This window comes from Salvelinus alpinus, chromosome 5 (genome assembly GCF_045679555.1).
Source record: "Salvelinus alpinus chromosome 5, SLU_Salpinus.1, whole genome shotgun sequence".
Classification (NCBI taxonomy): Eukaryota; Metazoa; Chordata; class Actinopteri; order Salmoniformes; family Salmonidae; genus Salvelinus; species Salvelinus alpinus.
In genome coordinates, this window is record NC_092090.1 from 94730539 (window position 1) to 94748008 (window position 17470).

General features: G+C 40.7%; 2 protein-coding genes across 2 annotated transcripts in view; both read left to right on the plus strand.

The window, feature by feature from the left end:
- Window positions 1–1596: 1596 nt before the first annotated feature.
- bri3bp (bri3 binding protein) lies at window positions 1597–12916 on the plus strand. Its single transcript, XM_071404261.1, has 3 exons — window positions 1597–1963; window positions 9074–9176; window positions 9318–12916. The coding sequence occupies exons 1-3, from the start codon at window positions 1784–1786 to the stop codon at window positions 9737–9739; spliced, it is 705 nt and encodes a 234-aa protein (XP_071260362.1). The 5' UTR covers window positions 1597–1783; the 3' UTR covers window positions 9740–12916.
- Window positions 12917–16419: 3503 nt separating this feature from the next.
- aacs (acetoacetyl-CoA synthetase) overlaps window positions 16420–17470 on the plus strand; it is a 56709-nt gene continuing 55658 nt past the window's right edge. Inside the window, exon 1 of the mRNA XM_071404262.1 lies at window positions 16420–16730. Within this exon, the coding sequence (XP_071260363.1) occupies window positions 16598–16730 (133 nt within the window). The 5' untranslated portion in view covers window positions 16420–16597. The remainder of the gene's footprint in view (window positions 16731–17470) is intronic.

Below are 17470 nucleotides of genomic sequence, written 5' to 3' on the forward strand. Positions count from 1 at the left end.
CCCCCCAAAAAAGAAGAATATATATACAGTTTAAGGCAGAAGTTTACATACACCTTAGCCAAATACATTTAAACTCAGTTTTTCACAATTCCTGACATTTAATCTTAGTAAAAATTCCCTGACTTAGGTCAGTTGGAATCACCACTTTATTTTAAAAATGTGAAATGTCAGAATAATAGTAGAGAGAATTATTTTTTTCAGCTTTTATTTCTTTCATCACATTCCCAGTGGGTCAGAAGTTTACATACTCAATTAGTATTTGGTAGCATTGCCTTTAAATTGTTTAACTTGGGTCAAACGTTTCAGGTAGCCTTCCACAAGCTTCCCACAATAAGTTGGGTGAATTTTGGCCCATTCCTCCTTACAGAGCTGGTGTAACTGAGTCAGGTTTGTAAGCCTCCTTGCTCACACACACTTTTTTGTTCTGCCCACAAATTTTCTATGGGATTGAGGTCAGGTATTGTGATGGCTACTCCAATACCTTGACTTAGTTGTCCTTAAGCCATTTTGCCACAACTTTGGAAGTATGCTTGGGGTCATTGTCCATTTGGAACACTGGAATTGTGATACAGTGAAATATAAGTGAAATAATCTGTCTGTTTACAATTGTTGGAAAAATGACTTGTGTCATGCACAAAGTAGATGTCCTAACCGACTTGCGAAAACTATAGTTTGTTAACAAGAAATTTGTGGAGTGGTTGAAAAACGAGTTTTAATGACTCCAAACTGAGTGTATGTAAACTTCCGACTTCAACTCTACATACATTGTACATTCATACTTGTATTGTACATACATTCAAAACTGACGGATCGCCACTGCACAGCACCCAACTCTGTTTTCACCCATCCTGAAACCACAAATGGATCTGCCAAAATGCAAGGGTCCACTTTTTCCTAAAACCTCATCCTACGGTCACAGGCTCGTCTTCATCCAGACCCTCAGTGCAAGCATCGTGTTTCGAGAACTTCACCACACCTACCATCTCCGATACCTCGCCCTCATTCACTTTATTTCTCCTCTTGTCTTCGATCCGGCATACGGCTCACTCTGCTTACATTTTCAACCATTCTTCTTTAACAAACCATCTCTCTTTTTTACGCCATTTTTAGGCGACTCAAGCTCACCCTCTTCCTCCCTCTCTCTCAGACCTCCTCTGCCTCTCTCCCCCCCCAATTCCTCCTCCTTATTCCAAGTATACCTCTCTCTCAGACCTCCTCTGCCTCTCTCCCCCCCAATTCCTCCTCCTTATTCCAAGTATACGTCTCCTTATTATGATAATACTGCACTTCTCCTGACAAACATCTTGTTCTTGTCCTCTCAAGGGACGCGATTTTACTGGCTGTCACAATCTCCGTACAATCAGCACGAACCCCTCGAGATGTAGCGCTCCACTGTGCATCCCACTCGTAAGCCATTGTGAATATTTTTCATCATTTTCGCCTTAATTACCGGTATTCGTTTAGTGACCCGGCAGGGCTTAACTATGCCGCGTTCATGTACTATTCGGAACTACTTAACTTGGAAATGTCAGACTTGCTAACTGGTTGTAGTTATACACGTGCTGCGTTCAAATCAGCAAGTCGGACATTTCCGAGTTTTCTAGTTGCGACTAGCACGTGAATGCGGCATTATTCTTGCTGACTTCATAACGGTGTTTCTTCCGGGATCACTGTCATCACTCCGCTACGGAGGTGTTCTTACTGGCAGCTAATTGTTAATCTCTATTTAAACGTACCTAATTTAATACAATTCACGACTGGAGTAGTATTGCACGTCTGAAATATGAAGGGAATGAAACCGCACCTCATTCTGTTGCTGCTCTTCGCGTCTTTGCTTTGTGCAGAGACGGCCAGAAGCCGGAAAGATTCCACCAACCAGAATAGTTTCAGAAGGGCGGCCAACGGATTCTATCAAATGTTAAGCAATATTTTTGGAGAGGACAACATCAGAGGTCTTTACAAGGTTAGTAATGGTTGATCAGCAAACCAAATGTTCCGTCCAATTAAGCCAATGTTATATGACAAGAGGTGTTCAAAGAAATGGTGGTAGTAGCTAACGGGCAGGTAGAGAGCTTGCTAACCAAGGGCGCCTAGACATTAGATGCATAAATGGTTGCCATTTTGAAAATAGTCTACCTAGCAAGATAAGATGGACAAGCCAATAAGTAATATATTTTGAGATATCATTTTTATGTGGCACGACACATTTTCATGACTATTTATAGGTAGAAGAAACTAACGCTTTGAATCCTGACCAGACGATGCAGACACAGACTTCATGCACCTGACCTAGCCTCAGAGAGGAAAGGGGGATACCTAGTCAGTTGTCCAACTGAATGCATCTTCCGCATTTAACCTAACCCCTCTGAATCCAGAGCGGTGAGGGGGGCTGCTTTAATCGACATCCACGTCATCGGGAAACGTGGGTTAACTTCCTTGTTCAGGGGCAGAACGACATTTTTACCTTGTCAGCTCGGGGATTCGATCCAACAACCTTTCGGTTACTGACCCAACGCTGTGTCTCGGTGGCGGCTACTCATTGACCTTGGCAACATTTCAGTGTTCTCTTGGAATTGCTTTTTTTTGGTAAAGCATATTTGAGTTGTCCCTGTTGAAGTTCGAGACTGTCTAACGTTATGCAATTTCACGAGTCTAGCATAGCGTCTCACTCTCCATTGAATACCGGTGGTTGACGTCAATTTATATATATATATATATATATATACAGTGGGGAGAACAAGTATTTGATACACTGCCGATTTTGCAGGTTTTCCTACTTACAAAGCATGTAGAGGTCTGTAATTTTTTATCATAGGTACACTTCAACTGTGAGAGACGGAATCTAAAACAAAAATCCAGAAAATCACATTGTATGATTTTTAAATAATTAATTTGCATTTTATTGCATGACATAAGTATTTGATCACCTACCAACCAGTAAGAATTCCGTCTCTCACAGACCTGTTAGTTTTTCTTTAAGAAGCCCTCCTGTTCTCCACTCATTACCTGTATTAACTGCACCTGTTTGAACTCGTTACCTGTATAAAAGACACCTGTCCACACACAATCAAACAGATTCCAACCTCTCCACAATGGCCAAGACCAGAGAGCTGTGTAAGGACATCAGGGATAAAATTGTAGACCTGCACAAGGCTGGGATGGGCTACAGGACAATAGGCAAGCAGCTTGGTGAGAAGGGAACAACTGTTGGCGCAATTATTAGAAAATGGAAGAAGTTCAAGATGACGGTCAATCACCCTCGGTCTGGGGCTCCATGCAAGATCTCACCTCGTGGGGCATCAATGATCATGAGGAAGGTGAGGGATCAGCCCAGAACTACACGGCAGGACCTGGTCAATGACCTGAAGAGAGCTGGGACCACAGTCTCAAAGAAAACCATTAGTAACACACTACGCCGTCATGGATTAAAATCCTGCAGCGCACGCAAGGTCCCCCTGCTTAAGCCAGTGCATGTCCAGGCCTGTCTGAAGTTTGCCAATGACCATCTGGATGATCCAGAGGAGGAATGGGAGAAGGTCATGTGGTCTGATGAGACAAAAATAGAGCTTTTTGGTCTAACTCCACTCGCCGTGTTTGGAGGAAGAAGAAGTATGAGTACAACCCCAAGAACACCATCCCAACCGTGAAGCATGGAGGTGGAAACATCATTCTTTGGGGATGCTTTTCTGCAAAGGGGACAGGACGACTGCACCGTATTGAGGGGAGGATGGATGGGGCCATGTATCGCGAGATCTTGGCCAACAACCTCCTTCCCTCAGTAAGAGCATTGAAGATGGGTCGTGGCTGGGTCTTCCAGCATGACAACGACACGAAGCACACAGCCATGGCAACTAAGGAGTGGCTCCGTAAGAAGCATCTCAAGGTCCTGGAGTGGCCTAGCCAGTCTCCAGACCTGAACCCAATAGAAAATCTTTGGAGGGAGCTGAAAGTCCGTATTGCCCAGCGACAGCCCCGAAACCTGAAGGATCTGGAGAAGATCTGTAGGGAGGAGTGGGCCAAAATCCCTGCTGCAGTGTGTGCAAACCTAGTCAAGAACTACAGGAAACGTATGATCTCTGTAATTGCAAACAAAGGTTTCTGTACCAAATATTAAGTTCTGCTTTTCTGATGTATCAAATACTTATGTCATGCAATAAAATGCTAATTAATTACTGAAAAATCATACAATGTGATTTTCTGGATTTTTGTTTTAGATTCCGTCTCTCATGGTTGTAGTGTACCTATGATAAAAATTACAGACCTCTACATGCTTTGTAAGTAGGAAAACCTGCAAAATCGGCAGTGTATCAAATACTTGTTCTCCCCACTGTATATATATATATAAAATCACACACACACTCCTCCACTTTTATTTTGGAATCTATAGAAATGCATTTGTTTATGTCTACATTCGTTTTTGCCTCATGTATTCTATTACAGACACCTTAATACATACTTTAAAATGACATTATGTTAGCTAAACATAAAAATGAACATTTTTGTAAACAATTTCCTTAAAGTATATATATTTTGAGATTAGTAATGTTACTGTCCCCACTCCACCAAAAAACAAAACAATTTAATATAATTTTATCCTTGAAACATTTAATTGAAATACTGTAGAATTCATTGGAGTGCCAACTGGTAGCTTGAAAGCCTCTCAATGGCCAATACATAGCATCAGCAATTCAGTGTTTATATACATCATTGGTTGAGACACAACATGCTCTTGAATACAGGGTGGGTGTCATTTCAATCCATAGAAATATAATTAATAGAATGGATCTCTCCATTTAGACCACTGCAGTTTAACTGGTACACCATTTTAAATTGAATATACATTTTAACTTCTAATTACTACTACAAAGATGAATGCCGGTCCACCCACCGTGGAATGTCAACTTAAATGTTCATGTCTTTAATGCTATCTATATTTCAATGGATTTGACTTTATAATTTAAAACACATATGCCCATTTAGGTCAACATTCTCTGATGTGTGGACCAACCATTTTTGTGGTATCATTTGAAAGTTTACATTTTTTATTTATATTCTCATTTTAGTTCGGGCTGTGAAGATACCAGTATCACAATATTTTTTTCCATGGCTAAAATGAAACCACAAAGCAAACTCTTTGGTCCTTTATAAACCTGCTGTATGTAAAATGTGTGCTATATCTTGGAATAAATACATGTGAATCTAGATGAAAACATAATGATGTTTGTTTCCAACATTAGGGCTGTTTGCCTAAAGAAGTAAAATGATTTGTGTTTAATTGCCACGACACTAACAAGTATCGATTAGAGGTCGCCCGAATAATCGGCATGGCCGATTTGATCAGGGACGATTTCAAGTTTTCATAATAATCAGCAATTTTGGACGCCGATTACATTGCACTCCATGAGGAGACTGCGTGGCAGGCTGACCACCTGTTACGCGAGTGCAGCAAGGAGACAAGGTAAGTTGCTAGCTAGCATTAAACTTATCTTATAAAAAAACAATCAATCTTAACATAATCACTAGTTAACTACACATGGTTGATGATATTACGAGTTTAACTAGCTTGTCCTGCGTTGCAAATAATCAATGCGGTGCCTTTTAATTTATCGTCGAATCACAGCCTACTTCGCCAAACGGGTGATGATTTAACAAGCGCATTCGTGAAAAAAGCACTGTCGTTGCACCAATGTACCTAACCATGAACATCAATACCTTTCTTAAAATCAATACACAAGTATATATTTTTTAAACCTGCATATTTAGTTAAAAGAAATTAATGTTAGCAGGCAATATTAACTAGGGAAATTGTGTCACTTCTCTTGCGTTCTGAGCAAGCAGAGTCAGGGTATATGCAGCAGTTTGGGCCGCTGGCTCGTTGCCAACTGTGTGAAGACAGTTCTTCCTAACAAAGACCGTAATTATGTAACAGCAATATTTAGACTTATGGATGCCACCCGTTCGATAAAATACGGAACGGTCCTGTATTTCACTGAAAGAATAAACATTTTGTTTTTGAAATGGTAGTTTCCGGATTTGACCATATTAATGACCTAAGGCTCGTATTTCTGTGTTTATTATAATTGAGTCTGATTTGATATTTGATAGAGCAGTCTGACTGAGCGGTGGTAGGCAGCAGCAGGCTCGTAAGCATTCATTCAAACAGCACTTTCCTGCGTTTGCCAGCAGCTCTTCGCAATGCTTGAAGCACAGCGCTGTTTATGACTTCAAGCCTATCAACTCCCCAGAGATTAGGCTGGCAATACTATAGTGCCTATAAGGTCAAGAAGATTACCTTTCAGCTATTGTGTGAGGCCGACAGTCGTTAAAAGAGAAGTTAAGTGTGAAGACAACACAGAAATTACATGATGCACAACAACATTGGTACCTGGAAAATTAACACATCTCTATTTATTAATTAAATAACAAAATAAAAACATCCAATAGTCAAAGGTATATGAAATACAAATGGTAGAGAGAGAAATAGTCCTATAATAACTACAACCTAAAACGTCTTAACTGGTAATACTGAAGACTCATGTTGAAAGGAACCACCAGCTTTCATATGTTCTCATGATCTGAGCAAGGAACTTAAACGTTAGCTTTCTTACATGGCACATATTGCACTTTTACTTTCTTCTCCAACACTGTGTTTTTGCATTATTTGAACCAAATTGAACATGTTTCATTATTTATTTGAGACTAAATGTATTTTTATTTATGTGTTATATTAAGTTAAAATAAGTGTTCATTCAGTATTGTTGTAATTGTCATGATTACATATATATAATCTATATATATTACATACAGTGGGGAGAACAAGTATTTGATACACTGCAGATTTTGCAGGTTTTCCTACTTACAAAGCATGTAGAGGTCTGTAATTTTTATCATATGTACACTTCAACTGTGAGAGACGGAATCTAAAACAAAAATCCAGAAAATCACATTGTATGATTTTTAAGTAATTAATTTGCATTTTATTGCATGACATAAGTATTTGATCACCTACCAACCAGTAAGAATTCCGTCTCTCACAGACCTGTTAGTTTTTCTTTAAGAAGCCCTCCTGTTCTCCACTCATTACCTATATTAACTGCACCTGTTTGAACTCGTTACCTGTATAAAAGACACCTGTCCACACACTCAATCAAACAGACTCCAACCTCTCCACAATGGCCAAGACCAGAGAGCTGTGTAAGGACATCAGGGATAAAATTGTAGACCTGCACAAGGCTGGGATGGGCTACAGGACAATAGGCAAGCAGCTTGGTGAGAAGGCAACAACTGTTGGCGCAATTATTAGAAAATGGAAGAAGTTCAAGATGACGGTCAATCACCCTCGGTCTGGGGCTCCATGCAAGATCTCACCTCGTGAGGCATCAATGATCATGAGGAAGGTGAGGGATCAGCCCAGAACTACACGGCAGGACCTGGTCAATGACCTGAAGAGAGCTGGGACCACAGTCTCAAAGAAAACCATTAGTAACACACTACGCCGTCATGGATTAAAATCCTGCAGCGCACGCAAGGTCCCCCTGCTCAAGCCAGCGCATGTCCAGGCCCGTCTGAAGTTTGCCAATGACCATCTGGATGATCCAGAGGAGGAATGGGAGAAGGTCATGTGGTCTGATGAGACAAAAATATAGCTTTTTGGTCTAAACTCCACTCGCCGTGTTTGGAGGAAGAAGAAGGATGAGTACAACCCCAAGAACACCATCCCAACCGTGAAGCATGGAGGTGGAAACATCATTCTTTGGGGATGCTTTTCTGCAAAGGGGACAGGACGACTGCACCGAATTGAGGGGAGGATGGATGGGGCCATGTATCGCGAGATCTTGGCCAACAACCTCCTTCCCTCAGTAAGAGCATTGAAGATGGGTTGTGGCTGGGTCTTCCAGCATGACAACGACCCGAAACACACAGCCAGGGCAACTAAGGAGTGGCTCCGTAAGAAGCATCTCAAGGTCCTGGAGTGGCCTAGCCAGTCTCTAGCCCTGAACCCAATAGAAAATCTTTGGAGGGAGCTGAAAGTCTGTATTGCCCAGCGACAGCCCCGAAACCTGAAGGATCTGGAGAAGGTCTGTATGGAGGAGTGGGCCAAAATCCCTGCTGCAGTGTGTGCAAACCTGGTCAAGAACTACAGGAAACGTATGATCTCTGTAATTGCAAACAAAGTTTTCTGTACCAAATATTAAGTTCTGCTTTTCTGATGTATCAAATACTTATGTCATGCAATAAAATGCAAATTTTGTGATTTTCTGGATTTTTGTTTTAGATTCCGTCGCTCACAGTTGAAGTGTACCTATGATAAAAAATTACAGACCTCTACATGCTTTGTAAGTAGGAAAACCTGCAAAATCGGCAGTGTAATCAAATACTTGTTCTCCCCACTGTATATACATAAAAATCGGCCGATTTTAATCGTATCTGCTTTTTTTGGCCCTCCAATAATTGGTATCGGCGTTGAAAAATCATAATCAGTCAACCTCTAATCGCGATACTGGTATCGACCTGGCCCTACTTTTAGTACATTTATCTGCAAAAACATAATATCTAAAGCGACTTACTGTCACGCGCTTAAACATTTTACATATGGGTGGTCCCGGGAATTGAACCCACTACCCTGACATTACAAGCGCCATGCTCTACCAACTGAGCAACAGAGGACCACGTGTCACACCCACCCTGTATTCAAGAGCATGTTGTGTCTCAAACGATGGGGCACAACACAAAGACCTTAGATGATATAAAATAGGGTCTAAACTACAAGGTGCTAAAGGTAAAAAAATATCTATAAAATTATCCAGAAAGAATATTTTTTGACAACCCTGTTTAAAATTTCAAACGATTTATATTTACCAGAGATGAAGACATGGATGTCTCATGGTATGGTGGGGTATGCAAAATGGGTCAACTTTAAGCATCTCTTCAGTGTTTTGGTATTCAATTCCAAAAAGTACATTTTTACAAAGGGCAAATATGTACGGAAGGTATTGTTCAAATCAAAATGGGTGCTGTCAAAAAGTGATTGAAATCAAATGGATTTCCCCTATATGTCACCTCTTGTTTACAGTTCTTCTCCAAGACGACAGAACGCTTTGTCCATGGTGTCGACTCCTTCCTGGACACTATTTGGAAGATCTGGACAGAGCTGTTGGATGTGATGGGCATTGATGGTAAGTTTATTTTTATTTAGTGGGTATGTTCAATGTCGGGACATGTCTGTGATATGTCGTAAATTATGACTGTGTCTGGGAAGTTTGTCTATTGTCCTCTGTTATCCATGTACTGTCACTCATTCTTTCCTCTCTCCCCAGCCTCCAACCTGAGCCACTACTTCAGCCCAACGTCTTTGACAAACTCCCCGGCTCGTGCCCTGCTCCTAGTGGCTGCTGTGTTGGTGGCTTACTGGTTCCTCTCCCTGTTTCTGGGGGGATTCTTCTACCTGCTGCACATCGTATTTGGCCGTTTCTTCTGGCTGGCCCGAGTTACACTCTTTGCCCTCTCTTGCCTGTATATCTTGCAGAAGTTTGAGGGGGACCCCGAGCGTGCTGTGCTCCCTCTCTGCTTCGTAATGGCTGTGTACTTCATGACGGGGCCTGTGGGGGCGTACTGGCGTAGAGGTGGGGGTACTGCCTCTCTGGAGGAGAAGATCAATCACCTGGACACCCAGATCCGCTTGCTCAACATCCGGCTGAGCAGGGTCATCGACAGCCTGGAGCGCGCCGGGGAGAAGTAGAGCTGACCCCACACACCCACCGCTGACAACGGCTGTATCCATCCGGTGGCTGGGGTTTGGGTGTATAAGGGCAGGAAAATCTAAGCAGATCGAGGCTTTCTGTTACGAGAAAGAGCTTGTTTTTAAATTTTATTTTTTATCCTGTCTTGTTGATATTTTGTTATATTGTGTAACATCTGCTGATGGTTGCTCTGTTTGGAAATTGTGTTCAATGAAAAAATGGGATGGATGTTTGTTTTGGGTATGTGATGGTGTCATAGCGGGACCAGACACAACTGTAAGTATTCCCATCCCAGTTAGCTCAGTAGTTAGTAGACCAATGGCAGATTTATTTATTGCATTTTCCGTCCTGACACTGAGATGTATAGTCAAAAATAATGTCACCATTCCATTGTAGCAGTAGGTCATTCCTAGCGTATTTCAGGACCTCTCTTTCTATATAATGGACATACTGTGTGCGTGTACACAGTATGTTTTATGCATGTGAATCATTGGAAAAGCACTGGAGAAAAAAAAGTTAAGACTGGCGAAACATGGGCAGGCACGAAAATCTCAGGGAGAAATTTTTAAAAAAGAATATCAAGAACAATTATGTAAATATACCCCACATCAATATCAACTTAACCCTTTACACTCGTGGGAATTGGCCTATATGAATAGGGCTAAATTGGTAGCAATTGAAAGGGAACAGTTTGAAGATTAGGGGGAAATTATTTGACAAGTTGACGACACAAGACTGAATCCAAACATTAGACTGTTGATTTTATGTGCATTTTACATTTACTGTACTTTTCACCGCATTTGTTTATAACGAAATCTGAAAATACTCTGGATACGTTCAGTAACATGATTCTTTAAAATTTTATTTGACCTTTATTTAACTAGGCAAGTCAGTTAAGAACAAATTCTTATTTACAATGACGGCCTAGGAACAGTGGGGTTAACTGCCTGTTCAGTGGCAGAACGACAGATTTGTACCTTGTCAGCTCGGTGATTTGATCTTGCAACCTTTCGGCTACTAGTCCAACGCTCTAACCACTAGGCTACCCTGCCGCCTCTGATGAGAATATTCCAGGAATGTTTTTCAATAAAAAAAATCAATCCTCAGATCATATTTTTGGTGCACATAAAAAAGAGTCATGAGTGTATTCAGGTGTGTTCTGCAGAGATAATTTTTTCTTTCTTCTTCACAATAGACAAACAGGCTCATTTTGTTCAAAACAACACAGGGTATGACGCCATGTCATCTTGTAACTATACAAACAAAGTGATCTTAAATGTTGACACTATATATTCGTTTTATGATATGGAAATGTGAAGTGCACATTTGGACTCACAGGTGTTTGGCTTGCTTGGATCACATCAAAGTGGTATTTATTCTAATCAATGTCTCATCGTTGAAAATACACAGAGTCCTTTTAATTTACAGCATTTCCCTCGGACAACAAAAAAGCTAAAGTTGCCAAATTAGTGGGAGGGATGGTGACCACTTCTTGTCGCGTGAGGTGCTCAAGTTCAGAACATCTGTCAGTCAAAACCCATACAGAGCTGTGAAGCACAGAGCCTGAGCTATGATGTCATTTATAGCATGTTACTCCACAGCCACTGCGTTCCAATTTAGACATTTATCAGTGCCCAAATCTGTCATTTTCAACCCGTATATAGGTGCGAGTGTAAAGGCCTACTATGTTACAGTGACACTGAATTCGTTGCACAACCATGTTTGAATCATGGCCAGCCATCTGCAGAAGGATGGAAGGTGTACCTTTATACTCGGCTTGTCATCCACATTGAGATATGGGTGTTAATGGTAGAAATACCATAATAAAGTATAGTTATAAAGGAAGCGTATTAGTAGTTCCCATAAAAACATAATTCTATTTGCCGTGTGACAAGTCCTCCCTGTTTCAGTGGATGGCACATTATGCATGCCTAGACTATATCTGTACTTGTTGTGAATTTGGATGCACTTTGCTCATTTCTGCTTTGCATAATTGTACATCGCAAAGTGTACGTTTTTATAGGGCCATAGTTTTAAACTTATGTGTGTAATTTCTTAAAAGGGAATTTGATCATTTAACTTTAATCTACTTTTGTGCTACATTTAATGTGTTTTCATTAGAATATATATATATATAATCCCATAGAAGTCCATTTTGTTGGGCGGGTGTTCATTAAGGGGTTTGGTTTAGTTGGTGCCAGTTCAAATGTTGTCATTGGCTACCATACCATCTCTCCAGCCCCACCCCTCCAGAAGTGAACTTGTCTACACAAATGTAGTTTTGATTATGTACTGTTACAATGTTGTATTTGTTAAAAAGTCAGTATTTTAACATTGTAAGTGTTGGAAATATTAAGAATTGAATTGAGTATTAAATGTGTATTGATTTGTAAAATAGGGGTCATCTTGGATCATTTTGTACTGATTCATGTACTGTAGAGACCAAACCATGTATTTTCCAGCCAACACATATCACGCTGTCATCCGTAGGTTCATTACAGCAGAGGGAAGACATGAGTATTCACGACACTAAGATGTAGTCTGCTGCTGAGTTGTCATACAAATCCTCAAAAAATAGAATTCTCAGCATTTCATCTTTATTTCAGTTTTGAGAATGTGGACTAGGCCTAATATTGTGAACCGTTAGGTGGAATGATGGTGTATGACGTCCCTACTCGTTATAAAGAATTCTCTCTCTCTTTCTCTCTAATGCCTCTTTGGCCTTGACACTGCAGCAGATTTAGTCAGATCTAAATCTGCTGCAGTGTCAAGTAAATGACAGCAGAATGTCTAGACTTGAAGTCTCAACCTCTCACGGAGTAGAGTAATAGCTATAAGGGTCAATAAGACCCATATTCATTCCAACTGAACATCCGTTCTTTTCTGTCTATGTAGTCCCCACATGTGCTGTGCCAAAATTAATGTTCTTTGTCTTTCTTTTAGAAGCACTTAATCTTGTGAAACTTGAGTATATTTCCCTGTAGTTCTTTAGCATTACCTTGTGTGTTCATATCCTGTTTTTCTATCTCTGTTTTCCTTTGTGGTGTGGGGATGTTCTTCTACCCTACTGCCTGGCTGTTAAACCGTGTCATGTATTGTGGAAATGAATCTTCCAGAGGAGTCATTTTGAAGTGAAATTGAGGTCCCAAGATTTGAATAAATCAACTTTATCTCCACATTAAGGCTTGACTGTTTGCTTTGCATGAAGTTAAAAACATAGGCAATTCAATATATCATTTGAGTGACGTGACCACTAAGTACATGTTCTCTTCACTCTCTTTTTTTGGCGTAACGAATGCTGAATAACTAGCAGGGTTGGTTTCCACACAAGTGTAGCTGATTTGAAAAGTACAGACAAAAAAAGAGCAAGTAAAGAGACCTCTTGCACATCATTGCTCAAAATTGGCAGTGGCTATCTTTCAAGTGATGTAATTGTGATGTGGACACACAGGAGTACACTCACTCACTCCTGGCAATTGGGGCCTTGACAATGACCTTAGGCCACTGTTACAGGAGCTTTTTCCAAACTTTTACTTTGGCTCTCCCTTCGTTCATATTTCAGCCAGCCCCACCAAACCTGGCATTTTGGCATGGTGGAACAAGTCTTTCACATCTTCCCAAGCCATGTACAAAGATCTTTCCCAATTGCTGTACTTCAAGCCAGCTTGTTTGTCTTATCACTGCATAGGCTGAGTGTACTCCAATGCTTCCCACAGTTGTGTCAAGTTGGCTGGATGTCCTTTGGGTGGTGGGCCATTCTTGATACACATGGGAAAACCCCAGCAGCGTTGCAGTTCTTGACACACTCAAAACGGTGCGCCAGGCACCTACTACCATACCCCATTCAAAGGCACTTAAATATTGTGTCTTGCCTATTCACCCTCTGAATGGCACACATACACAATACATGTCTCAAGGCTTAAAAATCCTTCTTTAACCTGTATTCCCCCCTTCATTTACATTGATTGAAGTGGATTTAACAAGTGACATCAATAAGGGATCATAGCTTTCACCTGGATTCACCTGGTCAGTCTATGTCATGGAAAGAGCAGGTGTTCCTAATGTTTTGTCTACTCAGTGTATAATAAGCATGTGTTGGTACAGATGGCATGGATGCCCTCAACCTATTTATTCAAATCTATAGGGTAATTAGGCTTGACTTACTTACTCATCAGTGAATCAAGGTCTATTCTTTCATTAGGCTGAGTTGTTCATTCTTGCTTTATTTATAATCTCTCATATCCAAGGAACGCTTCCATACACTAATGGTCATGCAAACAGATGGACTGTAGGCTTTCATTTTTCTGGCCTCACCAACACGAGTATTAGTAAGTCAAAAACATACCAATTTATGAATTGCTCTCTTAAAAAGGTGCAATCTGCAATATCTAGTGCTCTTGAATGGTCATTTCAGTTCATAATCTATACCCATTGCTGAAGAATATAATTTATAAATTCCCAATGAGCTTTACAACGGTCTCCAGTGTCATAAACAAGCAATGCCTTTAAAAACAAGTAATTTATAGGTTCAATGTATTGTATGTTTAGAACAGGGGTGTCAAACTCATTCCCCGTGGGGTCCTGAGTTTCTGCGGGTTTTCTTTCAATTAGGACCTAGACAACCAGGTGAGGGGAGTTCCTTACTAATTAGTGACCTTTATTCATCAATCAAGTACAAGGTAGGAGTGAAAACCCACAGACACTCGGCCCTCCGTGGAATGAGTTTGACACGTGGTTTGGAACTGTCATGTTGATTGAAGTCATGGACCGTCACTCCTTGTGTTCATAATTCTGTAAATTTGGCAGAATTCCCCTAAGATTTATTTCAAACCAAGTGGTGGGGTTGCTGTATGACTGGAAAACAAATTAAGGATTGTGCCTTTAACTGTAACAGATGAGTGATATCTACACATCCTGTTAGAGGAAGCTAGTGATGAGATAACCATGTATAACTAGTCCACTGTTAAAATGGAATACTATCAAACACTGTATGCTAATATTGACAATCAAGAAAATGAGCTATGTGTTAAATAAAAAGTTGACAGTGGTCAGTGCTACTTTTACTGTAGCCGATGAACAGGGCATGAGTACAGCATCTACTGTACACTGGGCTGGGATCTTTTATTGTGGGTTTCACAATCTGATATAAACAAAAGTTTGAACTATTTCACTGTTTTTTTTTTTTACTTGGGTAGAAGGTGGCAATGGATGTTATCTGACCTGCACTGGGCTTTATGTTGCTGGTCCATCAACTAGCTACACAGGTCTCAGTTCTAAGTCCAGGGCGTAGTGCGTTTACCTCCACTAGTAATCACACCATGACCTGGACCAGAGCTATAATATGGCATGTTGAGTTAGACACACTGATCTACAGCCTCCCTCTCATTGATCTTTCACAACACAAGATCCCGCTCTCTTTTCACTTGCATCATCGCTCCGATCCATTATCAGACTTTGATTTGGCATTCAAGAGTAATGAAAATCCATCCACTCAGCTCTTTTTTTTTTTTTGGTAGGTGGACTGATGCTTTAGAAATAATTATCTCTGTGTTTCAAAACTCTCTGGGTTTCAAAACGATTTCCTCTTTCACTGTGAAACAACAAAGCATATTTGTCTACCACATGCTGTAGCAGTCTGAGAGTATCAAGAAGAACAGTGAAATTATTTATTGAATGTAAGCATTTGATATAGTTTATTTTCTGAAAATAAACAACTGATCTTCTCTTTCAAGGTTCTGGACAGTGAAAGTGACTGAGGAGGGGCATGACATATAGCAATTTGATTGGGAACACCTCTAAAACGCTCTCTAGTTCTGCGAGTTTTATTTGTGAATCCCTTCATTCGAGAGCTGTCACTGATCAAGATTGTATATTTCATTGGACATCAGTGCCGCCAGTCAACACGGTCGACCCACTCTTTTGCATACGACGTGTCTCGGCTGATGTGGAGCCAGTTTTTATTCGACCAATCAGGTTGCAGACAAACTGGTGGCGTGCCCCCGCGTGATATTATTCCGCTTGAACGTTCTGACCCCCAAAGATCACTTATTTTACATGTATTTTGATCAAACATATTTTGTACCTTGAACATATTATGCAATTGGAACCATTCTACAAAGTTAACAGCGTATTGTCATGATTTTATAGAAACGTGTGCTTGTTTATATTTAAAAATACATTTACCCAAAAAATATTCATAAAAATGGACAAGACCCGTTTATGCCCCAAGTGCATGTTTTTGTGAAAGAGATGCGGCTGAGGTGGGACAGTTTAAGCAGGACTTGAACCAAACCCGATGGTCAGGGGTCCGCACAATACCATCTGTGCCAAAAAGGTCCAGACCTATTGGCAGAGGCCTCAGTGCACATGCCACGCATGCATTTAGCGCTCTCAAGAAACAACTTGCCATTAAAATCCCTTTGGAACAGTGGGTCAATAATTCTGATAAGAAACGACAGGTACACCGTCCCTTGCTACCAGTGATGGAGGGAAATTACTTTTGTCATGCAATTTACTCGTATTTTTTACAGTTTGTATGTAATAATCATGCACAATCCGAGGATATTGGTTAGATATCACACTGGTTTAACACGAAATTGATTTATTATGGAAGAAATAGATCTGCGTCTTTAAGCGGAAGGATACTGTGGGTTATTATGACAGCCGCGTCACCTCACGGTGGGAGGGATCTTTACTGGGTTTATCCTTGCAGCTTGTCCGCATGGAATGACAGTCCAATCTGGCCTTCTGTCTCATATTCATACCTGAAGTGTGCTGCCTGTTTAAGCTACAGTAGCTAGCTAGCTATAAAGGACGACAGACTCATTTTTAACGGAGGCGACAACAAGGCAACAACAATGTCCAAAGACACCGAACGTATGAGCGAGAAGATAATGGAGTCGAAGGTATTATGGTACCCAGACTCAAAGAAGAACACACAAATGGACAGATTCAGGACACAGGTGAACAGAGACTTTGGGCTTAATCTAGGTGAGTGACCCGGCGAGGGAGCAGCTTTTCAGACGGGGACAGTCATGCTAGTCACCTCTAATTTAACGTTATACATTCGTACCAATCGATTCATTTTGCTAGGGAGAATCAACACATTGCATCATTAGCTAATGTAGCTATGTGCATATTTATAATATTGCTACATGCTAGCCTAAGTACTGTAGTTGCCCCACGATGGAGCTGTCATAATTTCCAATCGTTTTTCCACCATTCATTTTTTCCCATAGGGAATTCTAGAAACACTGTTTCGTCTAGGCTTACTGTGGCGTGACGTTTTGATAACCATGCACATCTCTCTCGGAGAAGGTGACTTATCAATATATTCGGCTCTGCTGTATTTACTCTCAGATTCGAAAATACTAATTAGCGTCAAAGTAGACGTCATACAAAACAACAAATCCCTGCAAGCTATCTCTAGCTGACACCTTTGCTAACAGGTATTGTGTCAATTTAAAACTTGCACAAGACCGTTTTCAGAATTGTCCAGTTTTTACAAATGTTTTGGGGGGACAGTTTATTAATGACTAACATTAGTTAATCCAGAAATTCTTACCTTCGGCTCGATTCGGCAGTCTCGTCCAAATCATGGCATTTGTAGTTCTTTATGATTGCCACATTAGCAGTAAGTTAGCATTTCATTTTGCGGGGGTGGTGAATGCAGGTGAATATATTAATGTCACCTGGTCCTAGAGAGATTGACACAGTTATCAAAACATCAC